General features: G+C 63.8%; 3 protein-coding genes across 17 annotated transcripts in view; 1 reads left to right on the top strand and 2 right to left on the bottom strand.

Moving 5' to 3' along the window:
- Positions 1 to 9: 9 nt before the first annotated feature.
- On the bottom strand, positions 10 to 10674 carry SF3A2 (splicing factor 3a subunit 2). Of its 12 annotated transcripts, none has more exons than XM_078443678.2 (10): positions 10651 to 10674; positions 6257 to 6340; positions 5749 to 5912; positions 4428 to 4499; positions 3352 to 3398; positions 2814 to 2923; positions 1644 to 1693; positions 1420 to 1560; positions 1029 to 1097; positions 10 to 924 (listed from the first exon to the last, which is right to left on the bottom strand). In XM_078443678.2, the coding sequence occupies exons 3-10, from the start codon at positions 5872 to 5874 to the stop codon at positions 124 to 126; spliced, it is 1416 nt and encodes a 471-aa protein (XP_078299804.1). In that variant the 5' UTR covers positions 5875 to 5912; positions 6257 to 6340; positions 10651 to 10674; the 3' UTR covers positions 10 to 123. The 12 variants fall into 12 exon arrangements, with proteins under 12 accessions (XP_078299804.1, XP_078299805.1, XP_078299797.1 ...); XM_078443679.2 differs by lacking the exon at positions 10651 to 10674 and adding an exon at positions 10435 to 10554 and having other exon boundaries at positions 6281 to 6340; XM_078443671.2 differs by lacking the exon at positions 10651 to 10674 and adding an exon at positions 10435 to 10553.
- Positions 10666 to 13255, top strand: PLEKHJ1 (pleckstrin homology domain containing J1). 2 transcript variants are annotated; one of them, XR_013554375.2, is made up of 7 exons: positions 10666 to 11122; positions 11231 to 11298; positions 11392 to 11458; positions 12320 to 12410; positions 12501 to 12564; positions 12646 to 12840; positions 13076 to 13255. XR_013554375.2 is itself a non-coding variant. In XM_078443683.2 (6 exons), exons 1-6 carry the CDS (start codon positions 10915 to 10917, stop codon positions 12709 to 12711), a joined length of 564 nt encoding a protein of 187 aa, XP_078299809.2. In that variant the 5' UTR covers positions 10666 to 10914; the 3' UTR covers positions 12712 to 13255. The 2 variants fall into 2 exon arrangements, 1 of the variants encoding a protein (XP_078299809.2); XM_078443683.2 differs by having other exon boundaries at positions 12646 to 13255.
- Positions 13256 to 13797: 542 nt separating this feature from the next.
- DOT1L (DOT1 like histone lysine methyltransferase) overlaps positions 13798 to 23177 on the bottom strand; it is a 63965-nt gene continuing 54585 nt past the window's right edge. For 2 of the 3 annotated variants that reach the window (XM_078443668.2, XM_078443669.2), the window contains exons 26-29: positions 20935 to 20999; positions 19523 to 20446; positions 18206 to 18758; positions 13798 to 16723 (exon numbers count right to left, since the gene is read on the bottom strand). In XM_078443668.2, coding sequence (XP_078299794.1) covers positions 18241 to 18758; positions 19523 to 20446; positions 20935 to 20999 — 1507 coding nt within the window. In that variant the 3' untranslated portion in view covers positions 13798 to 16723; positions 18206 to 18240. The remainder of the gene's footprint in view (positions 16724 to 18205; positions 18759 to 19522; positions 20447 to 20934; positions 21000 to 23177) is intronic. The other variant, XM_078443670.2, reaches the window with a different exon arrangement.

Raw genomic sequence — 23177 nt, 5'->3', positions numbered from 1 at the left:
CTTCGGGCATCAGGGGAGACCGTTTAATGACCGTCGGGGACATGGCACAACCCTGCACAAAAGCACATAGCTCGGAGAGAAACAGGACAAGACAGCGAACTGGCCTGGAGAAGGGGCAGCTTTTTAGTTGGCTGGGGGAGGGGGTGGAATGTTCCCAGGGCCCTCGGAGGGCAGCGGGGGCCTCAGCATCGGAGGCATGGGAGTTGGGGGGTGCACCCCGGGATTTGAGGGGTGAACTCCAGGAGGCTGGGGGTGAACCCCAGGAGCTGGGGGATGGACCCCAGGAGCAGATGGGTGGACCCCAGGAGGTGGGGGGTGAACCCCAGGAGGCTGGGGGTGGATCCCTGGGGCTGGGGGGTGGACCCCAGGAGCTGGGGGGTGGACGCCAGGGGCCTGGGGGTGAACCGCGGGAGCTGCGGGGTGCACCCCTGGAGCTTGGGGGTGAACTGCAGGAGCTGGAGGGTGGACCCCTGGGGCCTGGGGGTGGACCCCGGCAGAGGGGGGAGGGTGGACACCCGGGGCAGGGGGGTGGACCCCTGGGGCTGGAGGGTGGACGCCCGGAGCAGGGGGGTGAACCCCAGATGCTGGGGGGTGCACCACTGGTGTCGGGGGGTGGACCCCGGGAGCCGGGGGGTGGACTCCTGGTGCCGGGGGGTGGACCCCAGATGTTGGAGGGTGGACCCCAGGAGCTGGTGGGGGCAGCTGGGGAGGGCCCGGAGGCCCGGAGGGTGCAGGCCCGCTGGGCGGCATGGGCGGAAGGGGCAGGCCTCCTGGCGGTGGCGGGGGCAGAGACTCTGGCAGCGGTGGCCGGGGGGGCAGACCGTTCATCAGGGGGGGCGGGGGGCGCTTCACCCCGGGGGGCCCAGCGGGGAGGCTTGGCGGGGCTGGAGGCTTCTCCATCTTGAAGTGGAACTGGAGGAAAAACTGGAGAAGACGGAGGGGGCTGAGCGGCGGTCCAGAGGGGACAGGCCGGCCGGGGCAGATGCCCAAGGCCCCACGAGCGCCTGGACCCAGACCGACTCACTCACCTGCTTTGTTTCCCGATTCCAGTGAGTCCAGAACTTGCCCTCGGCCTTGTCGATCTCCCTGCTTGGCACCTGTGTGGGGAGGGGGGTGGAGTGGGGCCTTGAGGACCACGACGGATCTGGGGTGGCGGCGGCTGATGTCCCAGCCCGGCTACCTAGCAGCCCTGGGGCCCCGGGGAAAGGCTGTGCTCTTTGCCCGGGACGGGGTTACGGGTCCCCAAACAGCCTGGCCACAAGGGTGTCTTCCCACTAGGGCCACGTCAGGCTCTCTGCCCTTCGGTGGGGACCCACCTCTGGACGCCCAGCCCCCGGCTGTCGCTTCACACAGCTCCCCAGTCTTCCAGAGGCCACGACCCACTGGGGGACGGCTGCTGGGGGACCCCGTGGGTGCTACCTTGAAGGCGATGGTTTCGTAGGGCTCGGCGGCCATCAGGAGGTACTGCCAGCGCCGGTCCGGAGGCTCGATCCTCTGCTCGTAGGCGGACATAAAGCGGTGGCGGGGCATGACGCCCTCGGCGATCTCGGGGTAGTCGATCTGGGGGGTGGGGGAGGGCAGGTGGCAGCGCCGCCGTTCAAGGGACCCCCTCCCGCCCCCAGTCGGGCTCCGGCTGCCCCTACCTGGAAGAGGAGACTCTGCTGGCCCATCTCTGTGTCCCTCTGCTTGGTCACTGCAACACACGAAGGTTATCAGGTCCAGGCCAGCTCGTGCTCCCGGAGGCTAGGGGACCACGGGTGTGGACGAACACCACCCGCGAACGGGAGGGCAGGACGCTGGGGCCCGTCGTCTGGCTGGTGAACCAGGGCTACCCGCCCAGGACCGTGGGGTCCCTGCCTGAGGTCACAGAGTCAGGGGTGTGCGTGGGCAGGACGCGGGCCCCGTGGCCCTCACCTCGAGGCCTGGGACGACACTCAACGGAATCTGAAGAGGGCGCACACTGTGCACACACAGCAAGCGGGGTCTGTGCCCCTGCTTCTGGGAGGACGCCCTTCACGTTAGAGCCCTGCAGCCAGGCCTCCAGTGGCCCTGTTCTCACTTGCAGACCGCTCTCCATACAGCTCTGGAACATGCCGCGCTCCCCCCCAAGCCCTCCAGCGTCTCCCCATGACACTCAGGACAGAGACCAGGTGGCCTACCATGGCCCAAAGGCCTTTGGTGGCCTCCACCTGCCCCCCCACCCCCCTCAGATCCTGTCATCCCAGCCCTAGCTTATCAAGCAGACCTGCCCCAGGACCTTTGTGCTGCTGTGTCAGGCTTGGAGTGCCAGTCACGCACAGACATCACTACCTTTAGTTAGAACAGCTGCCTGCTAGCTCTTTCTTTCTAACTCCCGGAAACACAGTCCACTATATTCCAATGGAGCCACTTAACCTACTTTCTGGCAGGTGATCCAAGAACCCTCCTCTCTGCCGTCAGTTCCACTAAGTAAGTGGTTTCTTACACAGACCTTCATCCTCTCCTCCGTCAGGCTGAAGCACCAACACCCTGTCCCAAGGTCAAGGAAAGGGCCCCCCCCCCCCATGGTCACTCATGTCCCCCAACAGCACAGTAAAGAACCACGTGCTCCTAAGACACGGGGACACAGGGCCCGAGAAGCCGTGACACTCTGTTACGGCTGTTTGGGAACGTTCACAGGAAAGGGGGGCCGCCGGTCCCAGCCTGGTCCTTCCAATGGGAAACAGGAGAGGCACGGACAAGTGGGGGTCTCCGCAGCAAAGGGCCAGAGAACAGCAGCTTCTGTGTGGCTCAAGGACAGGGCTGCGGGCCAGACCGCCCCCAGACAGAATTACCTTTGTAGCCCGGGCGGCCGATCTTCACAAACTTCTTCACCTCCACCTTGACCTTCTCTGGCGCCGGCTGGGCGGGGGCCTCTTTGGCCTCCTTGGCGGCTCGCCGGGCCCTGCAGGCGGGACAGAGACGGCACTGTGGCTCCCCACACGGGCCGCCAAGGCCACAGGCCCAGGTGCTGGGAGCTGTCCAACCCTCACAGCGACCTTGGGAGTTTGAGAGGCCAGGGGCACGGGGGTGGGGGTGCTGGCTGGGGGTCCCAGGGTTCGCACGCAGTGGGGCTGGGACAGGCTCGGGGCACCTCTGTCCCCATCACATTTTGTGCTGCCCCTCACTAGGCGGTCTTCTGTGACCCTCACCTCTCTCCCCGCGTTACAGAAACCCCAGGCTGCAGTACGATCAGCTTGACCGCTGGGGAAAGAGCACCTCCCGCCCCTCCTCGCGCCCACCCTCTGCTCGGCCCCAAGGCCCGGGAGACCCCGTGACGCAGCTCCTGGAGGGGCTGGACCCCGGGCGCCGGAAGGGGGCGCAGCTACTCACAAGTTGGTCTGATGCTTCTTCCCCTGGGTGTGCGCCAGGTAACTCCCCTGCAGAGGGAAAAGCACACGGGTGGTTCGAGACCAGGTGAGCGAGGGCGGGGAGGGCAGAGAGGAGCCGGCCTCTGTCCACAGGCCCTGCCTCCAGGCGGGCGCTGGGTGGCTGCCGGACAGACAAGCTCCGGCACGTTCGCACGAAGCGGAGCAACCCCGAGCCGGAGAAGGCGTCTGCGAGCGCCCGCTGGCACGGCGCGTGGGACTCGGGAAGGCTCGCCGCCCAGCGCCGTGGGGGGTGATCAGTGGGCCTGGCTGCACGGTGGAGGCTGGTACCCCCCAAGTGACGTGCCCCGTGACCGCCGGGTCCGACCTGACGACAGCCCAAGGGACCTCTCCACACGGAGCGGGGCGGACTCGCCGTTTCTCGATCGCCAGGGGAGCACTGGTGGCGTCTGGGGAAGTGTGTGGTGGTCGTGACCGGGGCGGTCCTGGCATCGAGCGGGTGGGGGACGCGGCTCAGCACCCCCGAGAACGACCCGACTCCTCTGTCAGCACCGCCGAGGGGGACAGACCGTGCAACTCGGCACCACTTGTGGCCGCAAACAACCCGAACGCTCAACAACGGGAAAGGGGAAAGCCGGATCTACTCGCTCCAGGGCGGATCTGCGCACCGTGCGCTCGTGGCGGACTACGCCCTCCCGGTCAAAGAGCCCACTTGGAGCCACACCGACGAGATCCCAAAAACCGGATCTAGAACTCCCGGGCACGGGCCTGGCCCAGGGCCGACGGCACGCTCCCGCAGTAACGGTAGCAGCGGGGGTTACGGCGCAGCGGGGGGACCGGGGGGGGGGGGGGAACGCAGACCGGGGACGGGGTGCTTGGCCTGCGCCCGGAGCACGCAGGGTCTCCCCTAAAGGACGTGCCCGAGAGCGCAGTCTGCTGAGGTAGCAGGCCCGAGCCCCTCCACCCTCGGGCGGGCCCTGAACGATGTCCCGGAATTACAAAGGGGGCAGCGTTGCCGGGCCAGGCGGCGGGGGACCCCGACGCGCAGCAGCAGAATCCACCCCAGAGCCGAGAACACACCTCGTTGTTGTGCAGGGTCAGGCACAGCTTGCACTCGTAGGAGCCCAGGTGGTTCTTCATGAAGTAAGGGTCCTGCGGAGAGAAACATCCGTCAGCGGCGACCGTGGCCCCGCACGCGCCGTGAAGAGCCAGAGCCCGGTCTTCGTCCAAGCAGCAGAGGCGGCTGCTTTCCCTCGGGCAGGCGTTCGAGGACAGGGGGCCAGGAGGAGCCCGTGGCCCAGGCTCCACGGGGCCCTCCTGAGGCAGCACCGCAGCACCCGCCCCACCCCCCCCCCCCGCCCCCCCGGATCCCGTGGACACAGGCCGCTCGGCAGGGCTGGGGGCCCACGATACTGGTTCTCCACCCGGCCCCGGTGGCGGTTCCAGGACCGGAAGGAAGCAGAGCCAGGACGGCATGGCTGAGCGCCCGCCTCCCAGGCCAGGCCAGGCCAGGCCAGGCCAGGCCAGGGGCCCGTCGCTAACCTCGCCGGCTTTGCCAAGCTCTGCGGCACAAGCCAGACACCAGAACAAAAGCAAACGCCTCAACAAAGGCCCGTGGAGACCCTGGTCTCTGCACGCGGGGTTCCCAGGCCAGCCACGCAGCCTTCCACGAATAGGGGCGGTGGCACAGACCCACGGGGGTTCAAATCCTAACTCGCTGTCCCGTGACCGTGTCGTTGTTGCCCGTGACGGTTCTCCCTCGTCTCCTTGGGAAAACGGGGACGGGAACACAGCTGACCTCACAGGTGAGGCCTGGCACAGGGTGAGAGCTCTCGTCTCAGAGGAGTCTGAAGTCTAAGGGGCACCATGCGTGGACCCAGGGCGCACTGGGGGACGTCTGGGGACACTGGAGTTCGTCACAGTTGGGGTGATCCTGGCACTGAGTGGGCGGGGGCCGGGATGCTGCTGGGCTGCCAACAGCACCCAGGATGCTCTGGCCCTAAGTGTCCGCAGTGCCGACGGGCAAACCCCGGTCTACCGACAGCTCTGAACCGCCAAATAAAACGTTGCCCTTCGCTGCTCGTGGCCAGAACGTCGATCCACACGACACTGTCTTGGTCCTCGCCACTGGCAATTCCCCACGCCTCTGGTCAGTCAGTCACACAAAACACTCACGCGAGAACCCCCCTCCCCCCCCGAACAGCAGGCGGTCTCCGGGGTGGGCAGCTGGAGCTGCTCTAGGTCAAGTTCTCTTGATTACAGACCGGGACCCGAGGCCCGGAGAGCTGGGCAGCGGGGCGAAGGGCACCAGGTGCGGGCGTGGTGAATGTGGCTCCACTGACAGAAGGCAGAGCGAGGGAACACGGGACGGAGGGGGCTTCCTGCCCTCGGTTCAACCCACCTTGTTGATGTCAATGGTCTCCAGGGCCAGCTGCCGGAGGCGCTCCCTGCGGTCTCGGTTGCTCTCTGAGGAGGAGGCCACGCCTCCACTCCCCGTCTTACCCCCAGGGCGATGCTGGAAGTCCATGGTGATGGCCTTGGGGCTTTACCAGACCCCGGAGAAACCTGCAGGGACAAGGGAGAGGCTGTGACAGTGCAGGGCACAGCAGGGGACAGGGCAGGAGAGACCCCCTCCCCCCACCCTCTGCAGTCTCCCATCCCTCTCCCTGCCCCCCACCCCATAGTCTCCCACCCCGCCAACTCCTGATGGGGACAAGCCTCATGGCCTCCCACCCCCCCCCCAATCTTCAGGTAGGCTGAGGGCCCAGAATGGCCCAGGCACGCACAAACCAGGAACAGGATAAACATGCCTGGCCCTGGGGGAGGCCTGGACAGGAAGCCCCCGCAGCCCGAAAGGTGTAAAGGCTCAGAGACCCAAAAGGGCAACGAGGAAGAAACGGCCAAGCCACCTGCTTCAAGAAGCCTTCCCGGACCTTGGCCCGAAGTCTCTGTGTCTGCTCACTTCTCCGGAGTCCTGTAGCTCAGCCGAAAACCTGCTGAAGAGGAGGAAGAGAATCTACCTGTTCTTCCTAACGCACAAGAGACATTCAAGACCGGACTGTGGCCCAGGAGGGCTCCCCTGAGCCCTCGATACCCTGTTCCGCTCCCTGCCACAGTGCCTCCCACGTTCTTCCAGACTCGGCTCAAACCCAACCCCCAGGCACCTCTCTCTCGTCTCTGAACACTCTCCCTCTTGACTGGTCAGTATCAGCCCCGCTGGCTTAAACCCACACTATCTTGTCTCTGCAGAAGTGAGCTCACAGGGACAGGCCCAGCAGTGAACATGACTGCACAAAGACGCCCCCATTCTAATCCCTAAAACAGTAAACGTGGAACCACATATGGCAAAAAGGACCTTGCAGGCGGGATCGATTCAAGGTCCCAAAGTGGGGGTGACCCTGGGTTCCCCAGGGGCCCAGTGTCCTCACGAGGGAGGCAGAGGGTCGGAGGCTGAGAGCCAGGCAAACCCTGTGCTGCTGGCCGCGAGGATGAGGAGGGGCCACAGGCCGAGGACGCTGTGCCTCTGGAAGCCGGAAAAAGGGGGAGACGGGGCTCCCTGCGGCCCCTAGAAGGAGCACGGCCCTCCACTTTATACTTCTGATTTCCAGAACTGCACAGTAATAAATCTGTAGCCCTTAAACCACTAACTTCGTGGTGATTTGCTATAGTGGCCACACGCAAGGAACACAGGGGGTACAGACCAGCTGTGCTGTGGACCTTGGAGTCACCCTGTAACTCTAGAGGAACCTCGACCTCTCCCTGGCCCGGTTCTTATCCTCTCGATGAGCACATGAAGACCTCACACCCCAGAACCAGCAACGGGACGTTCCGGATGGCTGCCGACTCAGGGCAGTTATACCGGCCACAGGGTCAGACCCTGTATTACAGAAGGACGCCTGGAGCTTCCCACTTTGAAACGTTGTCAGGCCAAGTGCGGAGGCCAAGCACCGCCAACTATCCCAATCACTCCATCAAACGGCACTCGGTCCTGAGAAGAGGGTACCACGCCAAGAGCACCCCCTGCCAGGGAGGCAAGTGCATCGGCCCACGGAACCCCCGCTGCCTCGCCACCTGTGCCGTTTGCGGCGAGCCCAGGGAAAGCTGCACCCCAACCCTCCCAGGGGGGATCCCCGTGGTCCTGGCTGCCAGACCCGGTCACAGGCTCCGCGGGGGAGGCCCTGCCAGGGGCTGAGCTGTGCCGGCATCTGCCATGAAGCACCCGCTGTGCCTTGGGAGACTCCAGCGTTTCTGGGGGAAGTGGTGAGAAACTCCTGGGGTCAGGGGGAAGGGGGGAGCACAGAGGGACACGACTGGCCCTCGCTGCTGCCCACAGCACGGCCGGGGGCTGGGGAGGTCTCTCCCACAGGTCTTGAGTGACTTACGGGCCTCCGTGGGGAGCCTCCCACCTTCTCAAGGACGTTACGGGAGAGCGTTCATCCAAACAATGAAATGGCGTGCCTGTGGGGGAGCGTGTGCTGATCAAGTGAGCAGCAGCTGACAGTAGATGAAAACGTGCTCAACATCACTGTCCCCAGGGAACCGCAAATTAAAACCACACGGACGCACTGCCTCCCGCCCATCAGGATGGCTGCTGCCAGAAACAGAAAACAAAGGCAACTCTCCGGAGTCAGGGCCGGACTCAGGAGGAAGCGGCGTCCCCCCGTCTGCAGAGGAGAGGACGACACAAGCTCAAGGCCCAGGACACAGTCTGTGCTGATGCCTTGTTTCCCGTCATGTGTTACATGGGTGACACTTCCGGAACACTCCACGGACCGAGTGGGAGCAAAGAGCTGCCCAAGTGACTCGGAAGGCAACGTTTTAACAAAGCCAAGGGTTCCCACAAGTTTGGTGATGAGCCCGGTTCCTTCTGAATGGCCAGATAAGCCCCTCGAATGTTAGAGGCCGGCTGGGGAGTGTGCCCCGCGGGTGTCAGCTCAGGGAAACCCGACTCAGATACTGAACTGGTCGCCACGTCAGAGGGAAACCAGTGACCACTAGAGACCCAAACTGCTGGCTCCTAGCAGCGCACTGCATACATCATCCCTGTCCCCGCCTCCATCCCCAAGAGACCTCGTGCCCAGGGGCCTCGACAGACTGCTCGCACAGACCGGAGTTTTATCGTCAGAAGGACTGGAACGAAGGGACACTGCACTTGGGCTGGCACTGTGGGGGAGAGCCCAGGAGAGGAGGGAGGGCCAGGCCGAAAAGAGGGAATCCCATCAAAACCTGCCCACCAAACAGCAGGCAGCCTGCCCTTCCCCCACGCCTTGCCCAGCAGGGCCAGCTGGAGGCCCCCGGCAAGAGCACCAGAGACCAGCTCCTGGGACTCTGGCCGCTGGGGTCTCGCACGCCCCAAAGAAAACACCAGCGCCTTCCCAGGCTGGCCGGGCAGTGAGACTCGCTAAGTGAAGCTGGCAATTCAAACATAACCAGATATGAAAAACCCCATGTATCAAGAAAGGAAGGAAAGGAAAAGGAAAAGGAGAAAAGGAAATGAAGCAAGGAAGAAGAGGAAGAAAGAAACCTGACAGAAACCTCCCCAGATGATGGCAGCGTCCTCCTTGATTACCGGACAAGGCACTACACCACGAAAGCAGTGCAACCCGCCAAAAGTTAGCAAGGCGAATTAAAACCAGAAGGAAACTTCAGAAACATGGAATGATCCAAACAAAACACAGAACACGAGAGCTTGGAAGTACAAATTAAGCAAGCCTTTTACAAAAGGGAATAAAAAAGGGGAAAATAGGTCAGATTTCAGAGCAATAATAGAAAGAAGCATGGGAAGCCTTACCAAAGATATGCGAGAGCCTTACCAGAGAGAGAAACAATATCCCTGGGCTGAGGGAATCTGACAGTTCAGATAGAAACAAACACACAAAAACCCATCAATGAAAACAATCGTGAAACTCTACACCACCAAGAAAAACCTCCAGTTTCTATCAAAGGAAAAAAACAGAAACAAAAGGTCAGACACCAAAGGAGAATCAGAGCAGAGATAAGCAACACTTTCTCAGTCTCAAGATGAATTTTCGACCTAGACTTTTACACTCCAATTTCCAACCGCGAGAGTAAGGAAATAACCAAGGACTCAAAATCAATTCCTTTGAAAGCTATCTGGAGATGCATCCCGACACAACAAAGGAAAACAAACAGATAATCCGACTGAAAACAGAAGCCAATCAATAGGTGTTGAGATGTTGGGAGCTTCGAGGAAAAAACTTAACAGGTCAAGAAAACCAGGCTAACAGGAAAAATGCAGAAATTAGGGGTTTTTTTTGGGGGGGGGGGAGGGAGAACAATGGAAGAAAAGCACACAAGTGACCCCGATAATTGCCTTCGCAGCAGAGAATACTTTCAGCCTTAGGAAACAGGTCTAACGATGTCGCTAAAACTCCTGCAGAAAACACATTCAGAGAGCGGAAGGGGAAGCTGCAGTGGGTGGGCGGGAGGCAGAAACAAGACCCACCAATCATGAGAGAAGTCAGCAGGTCAGGCCCCAAACCCACACGGCCAGAGAGACCCGCTCCTTACAAAAGCAAGGGCTCGCTTTACGGAGAGGGAGGCGGCCTCCGGGGCCCAACGAGGGAGCGGGAAGCTAGCAAGCGGATGATCAGCGCCAGCTCCTCTCGGCCAGGAAAAGCAGCCCCGGACACGCGAGTCTGACCAGGGCCAGTTAACGGGCTCTGGCCGCCTGGGGGCGGCGCCGATCGCCCCGCCCCCAGGACCGCGCTCCCTACTCGGCGGGCCCGGGGCGGCCGTTATATCCCCCACACAACAGGGGCGGGCATGGAAGCTTCCCGGACCCGAGAGACTCAGGACCGCACAACCACGGCGAAGAGCCGCAAATCAGTGCTCGCAGGGGTCCTAGGGGCGCGGAGAGCACCATGTGAGCCGCCACCCGACCCGATCCCACGGGCCTACGGAGAGACTTCCGAGGACGCGGGAGTCGTTTGGCTGTCCTGGCGCGCGGCCGTCGGGAACCCCGAAGCCGCCCGGCCCTCGCTCGCACCCCCCGCCGCCCGCGTACGCTCCCGTCCAGGGAAGCCAGGGCCTCGGGGCCCCCCCACCCCCCACCCCCCGCCCTCACCGTGCTCCGTTCCTCACTCCGCGCCCGCCGCCACTACGACTACGTTACGCGCAAGCGCATCTCATCCTAGGGAAATACTTCCGGGGACGAAGCGGGCAGGGCCTCCCGAGTGCGCATGCCCGCCCTGCCCGGAGAGGTGGGCCGGAGGCTCGGGAGGCGCGAGAAAAGGGGGCGGGACTGAGAGTATGGGCCGGGATTCTAAGTGCGCGTGCGCACCAGCCTCTTGACGACTTCTCGGTGGCTCTAATTCGCGCGGGCTCAGGTCTCGCGGGAGGTCGGGTTGCGACTCGTTCCGCTCCGCCTGCTTCTGTCCGCTTCGGCAAAGGGCACCACTGGTCGTGAGGGTACCTTACTCTGTTCCCACCCCGGGTCCAGCTTATTGCGCAGTTATATGTGACGATCGTCTGTTTTGCTTACTGTCTCCTGCGCGCCGCGCGCCCGAGGTCGACGGGATGGGTGGTTCGGCAGCGCGCAAGCGCAATGGCTGCGGTAGTACTTCCGGGAGGACGGCGCTGTGGGACTTTTTTGGCGCGAGGGCGGCCGGCGGCCCGGAGGGCGCGGCTCGTGCTCCGTGTTTTGGGTCCGGGCGGCGCCATGCGCTACAACGAGAAGGAGCTGCAGGCGCTCTCCCGGCAGCCGGCCGAGCTGGCGGCCGAGCTCGGCATGCGGGGCCCCAAGAAAGGCAGCGGTGAGCGGGCCGGGTCACCGAGGCGGGCGCAGGGGGACGCGGGCGGGCGGGCGGGCGGACGGGGGTGGGCGGCCACCGAGCCCGCGCGAGCCTGCCCTGTGCTCGCAGTGCTGAAGCGGCGACTGGTGAAGCTGGTGGTCAACTTCCTTTTCTACTTTCGGACGGACGAGGCCGAGGTAGGCCGCCCGGGGGGCGCCCTGGAGCGCACGGGGGCCGGGGTCCCTCCGGAGGCGCGCCCCCACCCTCGCCTGCTCCTCCTCTTCCCGCAGCCCGTCGGAGCCCTACTGCTGGAGCACTGCAGAGTCACCCAGGAAGAGCCCAGCGGCTTCTCCATCAGTGAGTGTCGGGCGTGGCGGACGAGGCCGGCAGCGACCCCAGCCCCGCCCTGCCCCGCCTGCCTCTGCCGAGATCAAGTCCACTGCCCCGGGCTGCCCAAGGTCGAGCTGGGCCTTCCCGCTGGGCGGGCGCCGCATTCTAGCGCCCCGCGGTGCCCGCCCCAGATCCACTAGGACTTTGTCTCTCGCTGGGGAGCCCTGCACCCCTCGGGTGCCGTCCTCTGGGCGCTGCGGAGCATCCTCCTGGGTCCTGAGGGGGTCGGGTTGGCAGGGAGGAAAGACGGAGTTTCTACAAGTTTCCCATGCCACACTTGAAGGGCTTAAACGGCAGGAACGTGTGCTCCCCCAGATCTGGAGGGCGGGAGTCTGAGATCAGGGTGTGTGCAGGGGTGGTTCCTTGTTAAGAAGACGTTTTGCCATGCTTTCCTGACTTCTGGGGGTCGCCAGCGATCCAGGGTGCTCCTTGCCCGCGCTTCTCTGTAGAATCCTGTCCCCCCAGCCTGTGTTCATTCTCACGTGGTTTACTCTCCTTGTTTGTGTCCAGATTTTCATTTTTGACAAGGACACAAATTCTATCAGACTTGGTGCCAGTGTTATTGTAGGCTAATCTCATAGTAAGTCATTACGTTGGTAACTGTTGTGTATTCAAATAGGGTCACGTGTTTAGGTTCTAGACTTGAACGTACCGTTTTAGGGACAGAATTCCATTCAGGGCACAGCTGGTGAGAAGTCCTGAGCCTGGGCTTGGACTGGAGGAAGGGACAGTTCTGGACAGAGGTCGTGGGAAGCTGAGGCCGGAGGGGGAGGGGGAGGTGGGGGGGGTTGAGCCGGGGAATGAGATGGGGACTGCCTCCCCCTGCAGGCTTCATCGAGGATCCGGAGAGGAAGTATCACTTCGAGTGCCGCAGTGAGGAACAGTGTCAGGAGTGGATGGGGGCTCTGCGTCGAGCCAGGTGGGGTGTGGGCCCGGTGGGGGGGGGGGGGGGCGGTCTGGGCCGGGGGCAGAGCAGGACTCTGTGAGCACACGTCGCTTTCTCCCCCAGCTACGAGTTCATGCGGAGAAGCCTTATATTCTACAGAAATGAGATCCAGAAAATGACCGGCAAGGTGCACAGAGGGCTGGGGGCGGGGGTGGGATGGAGTGGGGCCTCTGGGGCCTGAGCTGACACCACCTGTTCACCCGCACAGGACCCCCTGGAGCAGTTTGGCATCTCCGAGGAGGCCAGGTTCCAGCTGGGTGGCTTGAAGGCCTGAGTGTGGGGTGGGGCTTTTCAGCTTTTCTACTGGGGCTGGAAGAGCCCTCCCCGTCCTCACCAGGCCCTGGGGTTCCTGGCCAAGCCTGGATTTGCTGCAGCAGACTTCAGAAACCCAAGACTGGTGGAGGTGGGCGGGGGCAGGTTGGAGAGACAACCCAGTGACCCCACCCCCACCCCCACCCCGGTGCCTCAGGCCCACCCCCTGACTCCCCCCCTCCCCCAGACTGGTCTGGCACCTGCTGGTGCCACATGCTGCTACCGGGGGATGAGTGTCCCCTCCCAGAAGCTGTGCCCAGCCCTTGGGTGTATCCATCTGGGGCCTGAAGCGCCCAAGGCTGGTGCAGCCCTGCTTCCCTGTGCAGGCTGAATGTACGAAGCTAGATGATGCTGTGAAGGGCGTGGGGGCCGGGCCTCCTGGAGCCACTGTGAATTCTACTCCTACCGACGGGCAAGCCCTGGCTGGGCGCCTCCGGGCGGGGAGCTGCAAGCATTGACTCAGGCCAGCGTGCTTGTTCTGTTCAAATAAAGGTACCTCTTTTCCACATGGGACGGTGCTGCAGTGGACACGTGGAGGGCTGGCGGGCCGGGTGGTTGAGCCGGCTCCAGAAGGAAGCAGGGCCTAAGTGGAACAGCAGTGCTCTCCAGGCCAGAGGTTGAAGTTCCCCGGGAGGAAGGGCTGGCCTGCCTGGATCAGAGAGACCTAGAACCAGACCACGGAGAGACGGGGAGGCTGGGTGAGGAACCCTAAGATGATCCTGACTGCACCCCACTTCCAGTTCCCAGGCCTCCCTTGAGTCCAGGCAGGACCTCAGGAAGCATCTTGCCAACGTAAAAGTCCTAAATTAGTTGGTTTTACTTCAAAAGGGAAGTGTGCTGGGTTGCGCTGACCTATTCAGGTGTAGGCACAGGTGGGGCGGGCCCTCCCTGAGATGGGTGCTCACAGTCACGGTCTCACGGCTGCCTTGGGGGGCTTTTTCTGTGAGCCCCAGTCCTCCCACTTGGGGAGTGGGGAGTGTGGCCCCTGGCCCTCATGCCTCTCCCTCACCCTGTCGTAAGCAGAAAGAAATGGTTCCGGCAGACCAGGTTCAAATGAAAAGTATTTTATTACAGCGCCTAGAGGTGGAGATGCAGAGTGCATTGGGGTTCTCTTAGGACAGGAGGAGGGTCGAGGCAGCAGCCCGGGGAGGGACAGGCCATGCCAGCACCCACCCCCAACTGGAACACAGTCTACCAGAAACACAAAGCGAAGCCCCATCTGAGTTACAAATTAAGGTGGACACACGAAAAACGAGCCAGTGTGGCTGGACCATGGGGAGGAGGACAGGGGCCGGAAAGGAACCGTGTCCTGCTGTGGAGCGAGCGGTGTGGATCAAGAGGGGCGCGCGAGGCTCACACGCGTCAGTCTGTAGCTGTGAGAAACGGCGACTGCCCGGGGGGCCGTTTTCCTTGTTGAGTTTTCCTGAGCAGAGCCACCCTGCGGCCCACCGGACTTCCCTGAAGGTGCCCGCAGTCAGCGGTGGCACCGGGGCCTTGCGCACCACCGCCGCGCTGCCTTCCCTCCCACAGCCGGCCTTGCTGTTGGCGGGGGGGGGGGGGGGGGGACGGACTGGGGACTGATCCCGCGGTCAGGAGGGCCGAGGGGCTCAGGAAGGAGACTCCCTAGCCTAACCCGCCAGGGACAGCGGGGCCGCTGAGATTGCACACCGACGCTCGTGCGTGTGCGCCGTTTCTATCGGGAGGGTGCGTATGGCACGTCGCTGGGGACCCCCCCGAAGCGATGCAGTGTTTGTGTACAGGGTTGCCCTGTTCTAGACCAGGGACTTGTGCCGTGACCTCTCCGCTGCCCACCCTGTAGTTTTTAGGGAGCCCTGGGTTCCTGACACAGGGGGTGGGAGGGCACCCTCTCAGAGAGGCCGAGCAGACACCGCCTTGTCCAGGAGGCCAGGGCTTGGGGTTCACAGGGGCGAGGCACAGCACCTTCACACGCCCGGGAGCACCGGCCCAGAGGGAGGGAGCCATGACCACCAGTTAACAGGAGGATGAGCCAATTTCAAGAACCCATCACGAGCACCATCTTCTGCCTCAACTGTTGGTCTGGACCAGCGACGTCACCCCCAGGGCAAGCAGGGAAGCAGGGCTCTCGCAGGGAGGGTCCGGCCAACTTCCAAAGCTGAGCCAGTGGCCAGACCTGCCCTGCATAGACTGGTCCACCATCTTGAGGTGGCGGCAGGCAGAAACCCATCCTCCAGCCCCGCCTGCCAGAAAGGCTGGCTCCAGCCCTGCCCCTGGGGGTGAGGAGGAAGTGGGGCCTGGCCTCGGCCCACCACACTGACGCTCCCAGGTAGGCAGAGGACTCCTGACATCCACACTTGGAGGGAGGCAGCCTTGCTGGCCAGACCGGACGCGGCAGGAGCTCAAGGCCTTTACTTGAGCAACAGGTTAGACCCTACACACAGCCCACCTTCAGAAAGAGGCAAGCTGCCTGTGTTCCTTGGTGGGTGCAAGCACCTGAGGACAGGGCTCTGACCCCTCCCCCGTCTTGGGGTTCAGGTCCCCTCCCAGGACCTTGGCTGACATTGGCCCTTTCAGGGGATGGAAGGCTTCGGGGGGGGGGGGGGCACCCTTCTGAAGACTGTGGAGAGACACAGCACTGGCCAGCTGGGGGACCCGGGACCAGTCACAGACTGCTATGCTGGACCCTGCTGGCCACCTCTGGAAACATCTAAAATGACTCTCCTGACTCTTCCCTGGTCGCCTGCCACCCCCCCCCCCCCCCCCCCCCCCAGTGCATTCATTCCCAAGCACCATCAAGGCTGCTCTGGGGTAGGGGCCGGCTGAGACCGGGAGCAGCAATGCCAACTGGCCAGAGAGACACGGGCAGGACGCGGGGCCTGTCCCCTCTGCCCCAGGAGCCGCGGTGACGCAGAGTCCGGGGCTGAGGGCCGGCCCTGGGCCCCTGCCACTGTGTGCACTTGAATAAATAGAAAGGTTTCCCCCCTCACTTTTTTCTTTTTTAGTTTACTGTGCGTTATACAATCTAAAAATAAATGAAGTCAAGTCTATGAAATTTATAAATTTTCATCACATCTCTATAAAATACTGTCACTCATCAGCGTGACTCTCTTCTGTACACACACACCAGGCACCCGTGACTAACCTGCCCCACGTCACCGGCCAACGTGCCGTGAGCTTACTACGCGCTTTGGTGGACGGCGGCGTGAGCCCGAGATGAGCAGAGACGCACAAACGTAAACGCACTTGCCGCGCCAGCGGGGAGTCGGGTACCAGCCCTTCCTCGCGAGCACCACTCACAACGGGCTCCGTGCAGGAGCGGGGAGGGCCTGGCCCTCCCACGCCCAGCGGCCGTTCCTATGCCAAAGGCGCTGATCCCGGGGCCGGGGGGGGGGGGGGGGGGGGGGGGGGGGGGCCGACGGTCTGGCGGGAGCCGTTCACAGTGATGGGGAGGGGGCTTCTTCGGAGGAATGTCACAACAGAGCGAGCCACCCCCCGCCCGGAGACGGCCGTGCCTTTGGTATAGGAAGAGCGGCGGGGACAAACAGGGCAGGCGCCTCACGGCCTGGGTTTGGCGTTGGTCAACCTCCAGTCAGCACCAAGAGGACGAGGCGGCAGCGAGGCCCGCGTCGAGATAGCACCGGGACCGGCGGTCAGCGTGTCCGCGGGCGGGCCGGTCCTTCGGGCGGACGTCTTTATATAGATCCTCTCATATATAGTATTTACATTTCTCAATAGGTCGCCTTTACGACTCCGGTGGAGTAAAAGAAGTCAGAATGTCTATACTTTTTAAAAAACGATAAATACTTTATCTAAAACTATCAACAGTACGAGCTGCAGCCAGGCCCCAGCATCTCCCGCAGGTGTGCGCAGCGCTGATTCACAGTAGAGCCCCGTCCCCGGTCCTCGGTCCGTCCCGCCGTCCCGTGGCCGCTGCCGCACCGCCGGCCCAGCCCGTGCGTGCATAGGTCTCACGGTTGAGGTAGAATCCTAGTTACCTGCGGAGACCAGCGCGGGAGGAAAGGCAGCATTAGCGTTCCGCTCGGGAGGGGGGGACCCGCACATTCCCCCAGGCCAGGGAGCCACACCTCCTACAGACAAATGGCGGCGCAAGGTCAGACAGACAGGCTGTGGTCGCTGCAGGCCCCACCTCTGCCGGCAGGGACCGCCCCCTCCCCAGCCCCGCCCCCCGCCCCCCGGTCCACACCCCCTGGCCCTCCTCCCCAGGAGCCTTGGAGCCGAGGCCCTCCAGGCCGGACCGCCACCTGCCCGGCACTGCTCACAGTCCCGCCCCGGGGGGGTGGGCGGGGGGACCGCGTGCGACAGCAGCAGCGGTCCACTGTGGGCCAGGACCGGAGCCTGCTGCCCGGACGCTTCCACGCGTACACCTCTGACCTCTTCGAAGCCAGTCTCGGCCGCACAAAACGCCTGCTCTGACAGCGTGAGGCCACCACACGCGAAAGCTGCTCTACCTTCTGGACTTTTCCAACAGGACTGAGGCACAACCTCAGGCCGGGCTGTCTACCGACCTGCACTCTGACTGGGAGGGCATCAGACTCCAGCGGCCCCCGCCCCTCCCGTCTGTTTCCACTTAAACACGCGGCAGACGGTTGAGGACGGCCCGGCCCCAGCACCCTGTCAGCGCCCGGCTTCCTTTTCTCAAGTCCTCGCCTGGAAGGCCCCTCACCCCCAGGGACGCCAAGCAGCACCAGAAGTGGCCACGCCAGCTGCACCAGGGCCTGGCTTCCTAACGCGGGCACACAGCCGGCAGAGGAGCGGACGCAAACCCTCCCCGAACAGGCCTCACGGAGACCTTCCTCACCCGTTTCCAAGCACGGGCCCTTCCTACACTGCCCTCCGCTGAACCTCCACTGACCGCCCCAAGGCAGGGGCCGCGTTCCTCCGAGCAGGAGGGGCTGTGTGCTGCAGCCGCCAGCACAAAGCGCTGCCCACGACCTAGGCAGCCCCTTCCTCTGTGGCCGGTGCCACGCAGCCCCATACCCACTGGCTCCCAGGGCCTGCAGGCAGGGGGCTCCAGCTCAGGAGCCCGAGGCTCGAACGCCAAGTTTGGATGGCCGTCTACACACTGCCTTTTCCTTAAGACCTACAAAGCGCGCCGGGGAGACAGGCTGCGGGAGGCCCAAGAGCAGACAGACGTCGAGGCTGAGCTCCGAGCTGCCCCTGTGGCCGGGGGCCCGTGGGGCTTGCCCTAAAGGTCTGGGCCGGGCAGCGAGAGCCGGCCACTCCCTCGAGCTCCGTGGCGGCTGCTCAGCCGTCCTGGAGGCTGGTACACACGGCCAGCCCCGGTTTCCCTGGCTTTCCCTTGCACCTCTCAGAACCGACCGTCTCCACCCGAGGCAGAACAGCCTGGGTCCCCTGGGCCCCTCCTCGGAGCCCTGCGGGCCCGTCCACTCTCTGTGGAAGGAAGGACAGACAGTTCAGGGTCTCATACGGGCCCCCTGGTTGGGCTCTAGCCTTACCTTACAGAATACGAACCGCTAGCTAAGCAAGGTCTTTATCTTGGCTTAACCCCCGCAAGGCGCGCGGCATACGGAGGCGGCATGCCAAGGGAAACCCACACGGCGGACGGCCCCGTGGAGCTGGCCTGTGGGATCACGGGCGCGGCCTGGGCCAGGGCCAGCCCGGGCAGGGGCTGGTGGTGCACCGTGAAGGAGGGGCGGGGGGCCTTGTGCGGGAGGGAGGCGAGCTTGATGGACAGAGAGGCGTTAGCAGGCTGCAGAGAGGCGGCAGAGGAGGCGGGTAAGAAAGCCTGGTTAGCCGGGAGGGACGCGAGGTTCTGCAGAAGCGTGGGCTCAGAGTTAGCAGGGAGCAGCGCGGGGGCGGGAGGCAAGGCGGCGTTAGGGGGAGGGGGCGCGGGGAGGGCAGGCTGCCCCGGTAGGGGCGGGGGCGGGGCGCCGGCCACCGCCTGCAGCGGGGTTAAGCTCAGCGTGGCGCTGCGACACGCAGCCCCGCTGCCGAAACTGGCTCCAAACGGATGAGCGGAGGCGGAAGGCACCGCGTGGTTAAAGACACCTGCAAACAGGAGAGAAAAACTCAGCTTCAACAGGGGGGCACTCTCCAGTCGGGCGAAGAGAGCGAGACATCGGGAAGCAGACAGCGGCCGCAGCTCTGCGTGCGACGCGGGGGGAGGGGGGGCAAAGCAGCAAGCAGCGGGGGGGGGGGGGGGGGGGGAAGGGAGGGGGGGGCGCGGGCGGCCGGTGTGACTCACCTGCGGGCGCACCTGCCCGGGGCTCCCAGCCGCAGGACAGGGTCCTGCCCGCCTGCGCCCACCACAGAGCTGGCTGGGACCCCGCGGTGGGCCCGGCCCAGCCCAGCCACGCGGCTCCTCTCCACCCCTACACGGTGCCACCACGCGGCAGGCGCCGCGGCCGCCGGCTCTCGCCCAGCGCCGGCCCCCCGCGGCCGCCCGGACCCATGGGCCGTGTCAGGTTCGACAGGTGGCCTCCACGGGGATGAGACAAAGCCCTAGTCGTGGCGCCAGCTCTCCCGAAGGTACAAGGGACGCCGTCACGGCCCGAGGACCTGACACAGGCCGACTCACGCGTGGGCGCTCTGCCCACGCCACAGGCGCGTCTGCAGCTCACGAAAAGGAACGAGGTGACGGGTGCAAAGTGGACCCGAGGGGACACACGGGCACAGCCTCTCGCCCCTTAGGGGGCCCTGCAAGGGAACCTGGAAAGCAGTTGTCATTAACCCGGCGGTCCAGGAGGGCGTCGGCGACGGCATGCGGCCCACAGGACCCGAGAGTCACACGAGAGAGACGCGCGTCCGCCTACCTCCAACTGCGCCGCCTGCCACCCCGGAGGGAAAGCTGCCCATGGCGTGCGAGTTGGTCAGTCTGGTTGCGGCGGACGAGACGTGCACCAGGCCGGCGGCCGGCACGGAGCCAAACAGGGACTGCAGCACAGACGAGCCCAGGTTGGCCTGCAGCGACATGGGGCCCAGGGCGAACTGCGGGCCGGGGGCAAATGTGCCCAGGAAGGGGCGGTGCGCCTGGGCGGAGGGGGCCGCGCTGACCACCGAGGACGCCGCCGTGGCGAGGCCCGGGCCACTGAGGAGGCCGCCGGGGGGCACGTTGGCGGCCGCAATGAAGAGGTTGTGGCCGTTCTTCAGGTCGGGCTCACGGTCCCGGCCCTTGCCCGGCTTGCCGTGCGCCAGCGAGGCCTTGTCCGGGGGCCCGCACGCCGGGGGGCCCGGCTCGCCTGCCTCCCTGCTCTTGGGGCCGCCCGCGCCGTCCAGCTGCCTCTTGTTCACAAAGGGCCCAGGCTCTGCAGCGCTGTCCTTGCCCCGGGGGGCGGGAAAGCTCAGGGGGGCGCCCAGGCCTGCCGCCTCGGGGACCTTGTGGGAGAGAGAAGCACCATCACTGAAGCTGTGTAAACTGAGGTCGGCGGCCAGGCCCCCGCTGAAGGCGAAGCCGTTGGGAGGGTTGCTGCTTGGGCTCAGCCCGCCTGCCCCCGACAGGGCACCAGGGAAGCTTTTCCTGGGGTGGGCGGCCAGCTTGGCGTCGGCCGAGCCGGGCTCCTCCAGGGGCGGCCGGAAAGCAAACAGGGAGTTGTGGCTCAGGGCAGAGCCGGCCTGCAGCGGGCTGTCGGCGCACTTGGCCAGGCCGAGGTCGGAGATGGGCGAAAAGGTAGACTTCCACTTGCTGCTGTTGGCGGGCTCGCCGGCAGGGGGCGGCTTCCTCCCGGCCAGGCCACCACCTGCCGAGGAGACGTGCAGCCCGTGAGGCGCAGGCACCTCCGAGGGCCGAGCGGGGCAGGAGACGAGGTGCTGGGCCTCTGAGGGGCCGGGGGCTCAGAGACACCCCTCCCACCCAAGGGAAGCGTGCTGTGGTCCATAACTAGGCCTGTTGGGGGGGGGGGGAGGGGCCGGGTGGTGCCGAGCAGGCCGAGGGTGGGGCGGGAGGGGAGCCGGGCACCAGAGCCTGTGCGAGAGGGGACGAGGCAGGCGTGTAAGCAGAGAGAGTCAGACTCCGGCCTGGGCCAAACAGGAGGGGACGGGACTGCCGCCCGGCAGCACCGGAACCAACAGCCGTGGGGACGGCTTTCCAGGTCCCGCTGTCCACGCAGGTGGCACTCAACATTGCCCAGAGACCATTCTAGAAGCCGAGCGTCCAGGCCACGCCTGGGGCTGAGTCACCTTCAGCCCGGGGGAGATACAGGACAGGACGGGGAGGAAAGTCACTCACCGTTTTCCAAGGTTTTCGGAGGAGATCTGCTTTCTAAGGAGATTGTCGCAATTTTTCTCTCAATTCTATCGAGAAAAACACAGGCGGCAGATGTTTGAAATCCATTTGCACGGCAGAGGGCTGTGTGCGCACGCTGCTGCCTGGGGAGGCGGGGAGGCGGGGAGGCAGGTGGCACGCAGCCCGCCTGCCCTCAGACCCCTTTACAGGCAACTGTGGCTCCCAGGCCTCTCGTGTGCCGTGCAGGACGCCGCCAGTGGCAGGCGATAGGGCCGAGGCTCAGGCACAGGGGCGCCATCTCCCGACACAGAGAGACACCCACAAGTCCCTGCTGGGGCCACCTGGGTGTTAACTTGCCTCCCAAGCTTTGTCAAATCTTGGCGCCGGCTGTGGCTACAGGCGCTGCCTCATCTACGGCGTGTCCCCTGTGGCCGGTAGCACGTGCTCACAGGGGCACCAAATCCGTATGTTCTACGTGTCAGTATCTCCAGAGCACGTGCCAAGAATGCTATGACCTCCAGAAACACAGGAAAAGTTCCAAAAGGATTTGGAAACTACGAGGTTGGACATTCCCAACACAAAACAAAAGCACTCGAGTGCAAAATTCCTAGAAACATAACTTAGGTACGCGGAAGAGGAACAGAATGAATCACCCTAGACAAGACACCGAAAGCACAGGCAGGAAAAGCAGGCAAAGAGGAATGGGACTGGACCAAAATCTAACTCTGCCCTTCGAAGGACATCAGCAAGAAACTGAAAAGAAAACCCAGAGAAAGGAAGAAAACGTTCAAGGATCAGACCCCTGATAAAGGATGGTGTCTAGAACACGTGAAGAACTCTGACAGTCGAACAAAAACCCACCCAACGACGCCACACACAAGCAGCACCTGGACGCACGTTTCTCCAAAGACGCACAAATGGCCAAGCAGCGCACGAGACGATGCTCACCGTCACTGGTGATTGAAAGAGAAGGAACCCACAACGACGAAACGCTGTGCCCGTAAGAATGGCTGCTACGTTAAAAAAAAAAACCGTTGGGGCACCTGGGTGGCTCAGCTGGTTAAGCATCCGACTTCCGCTTAATCATGATCTCGCGGTCCGTGAGTTCGAGCCCCGCATCGGGCTCTGTGCCGACAGCTTGGAGCCTGGAGCCTGCTTCGGGTTCTGTGTCTCCCACTCTCTTCCCCTCCGCCCACTTGTGCTCTCCCTCTCTCTCCCTCTCTCTCCCTCTCAAAATAAATATTAAAAAAATCGTAAATAGGTAGGGAGATGACAAAACCAGAAACTAACAAGTGACACGGAGAAACTGGCACCCTCACCCGTGGCCGGGGGACGAGGCAGCCACTGCGGAAAACAGTCTGGAGGTTCCGCAAAAAGCTAAACAGAGTCACCGCGTGACCCAGCAATTCTACTTCTGGGTAAACGGGAAACGCTATTTTTTTTGGAAAACATTTTCAAACAAAAACACGTGTGTGAAACTTCACAGCAGCATAATCCTCATTAACTGAAGAGCGGCAACACCCACCCCAGGGTCCCTTAGCAGACGAAGGATGACCACGATGTGGTCCACCCACACGCCGGAATGTGACCCGGCCCCAGGGAGGAAGGACGTCCCGCCGCCTGCCGCCACGTGGAGGGACCCGGAGGCCACTGTGCGCGGTGACAGGAGCCGGACACAGAAGGACACGTCCCGCGTGACCCCATCACAGGGGGTCCCCGGAGGAGTCCCATCCACAGAGACAAAGAGTAGACGGTGGGAGCCAGGGCTGGGGCAGGGGCGGGGGGTGACGGATGAGGGGGCTTCTTTTCGGGGTGACAACAACCTCCCACAATTGGCACTAGCGACGTCTGCACCCCTCTGAACACGCCCCCGACCCCCAGATCGCGCTCCAGACAGAGACGTGCTGCGGGAATCCGCACCAATAAGAACTCCACGCACCACCGAAGAGAAGCCCTTCGCGACCCATCACGCCGCGGGTGAAGCGTTCACCAGCAGCGCAGAGCTCGGCCTCCTCGAGCGCTTTCCTGCCGTGGCCGCCTGCGCCCCGGACGAGAAACAACACAGCGGCCCCCACGCCAGGGCCTCCAAACCCGGATGGCCGGCCCTGCCCTGGACCTTGAATCTCGGGTGGGAAGGCGGCCCGGGCCCTTCACAGACAACAACTCACCGAGCGGAGGCCAACACCCCAGAGACACTGTCCGCCCGAGGACGGCCGCTCTGGGGGACCGCGGACAGCAGCCGACGG

This window comes from Panthera onca, chromosome A2 (genome assembly GCF_046562875.1).
Source record: "Panthera onca isolate mPanOnc1 chromosome A2, mPanOnc1 haplotype 2, whole genome shotgun sequence".
Taxonomy (NCBI): domain Eukaryota; kingdom Metazoa; phylum Chordata; class Mammalia; order Carnivora; family Felidae; genus Panthera; species Panthera onca.
This window is presented reverse-complemented; position numbering and strand designations above follow the sequence as displayed.

Excerpts from the sequence above, each read along its gene's own strand:
- PLEKHJ1 (XM_078443683.2), top strand. The coding sequence starts at position 10,915 with ATGGCTGCGGTAGTACTTCCGGGAGGACGGCGCTGTGGGACTTTTTTG. Across the intron at positions 11,123-11,230 it reads GGGCCCCAAGAAAGGCAGCG|TGCTGAAGCGGCGACTGGTG; the intron begins GTGAGCGGGCCG and ends CTGTGCTCGCAG. Across the intron at positions 11,459-12,319 it reads GCCCAGCGGCTTCTCCATCA|GCTTCATCGAGGATCCGGAG; the intron begins GTGAGTGTCGGG and ends CTCCCCCTGCAG.
- SF3A2 (XM_078443678.2), bottom strand. The coding sequence starts at position 5,874 with ATGGACTTCCAGCATCGCCCTGGGGGTAAGACGGGGAGTGGAGGCGTG. Across the intron at positions 4,500-5,748 it reads AGACCATTGACATCAACAAG|GACCCTTACTTCATGAAGAA; the intron begins GTGGGTTGAACC and ends TTCTCTCCGCAG. Across the intron at positions 1,098-1,419 it reads ACGAAACCATCGCCTTCAAG|GTGCCAAGCAGGGAGATCGA; the intron begins GTAGCACCCACG and ends CTCCCCACACAG.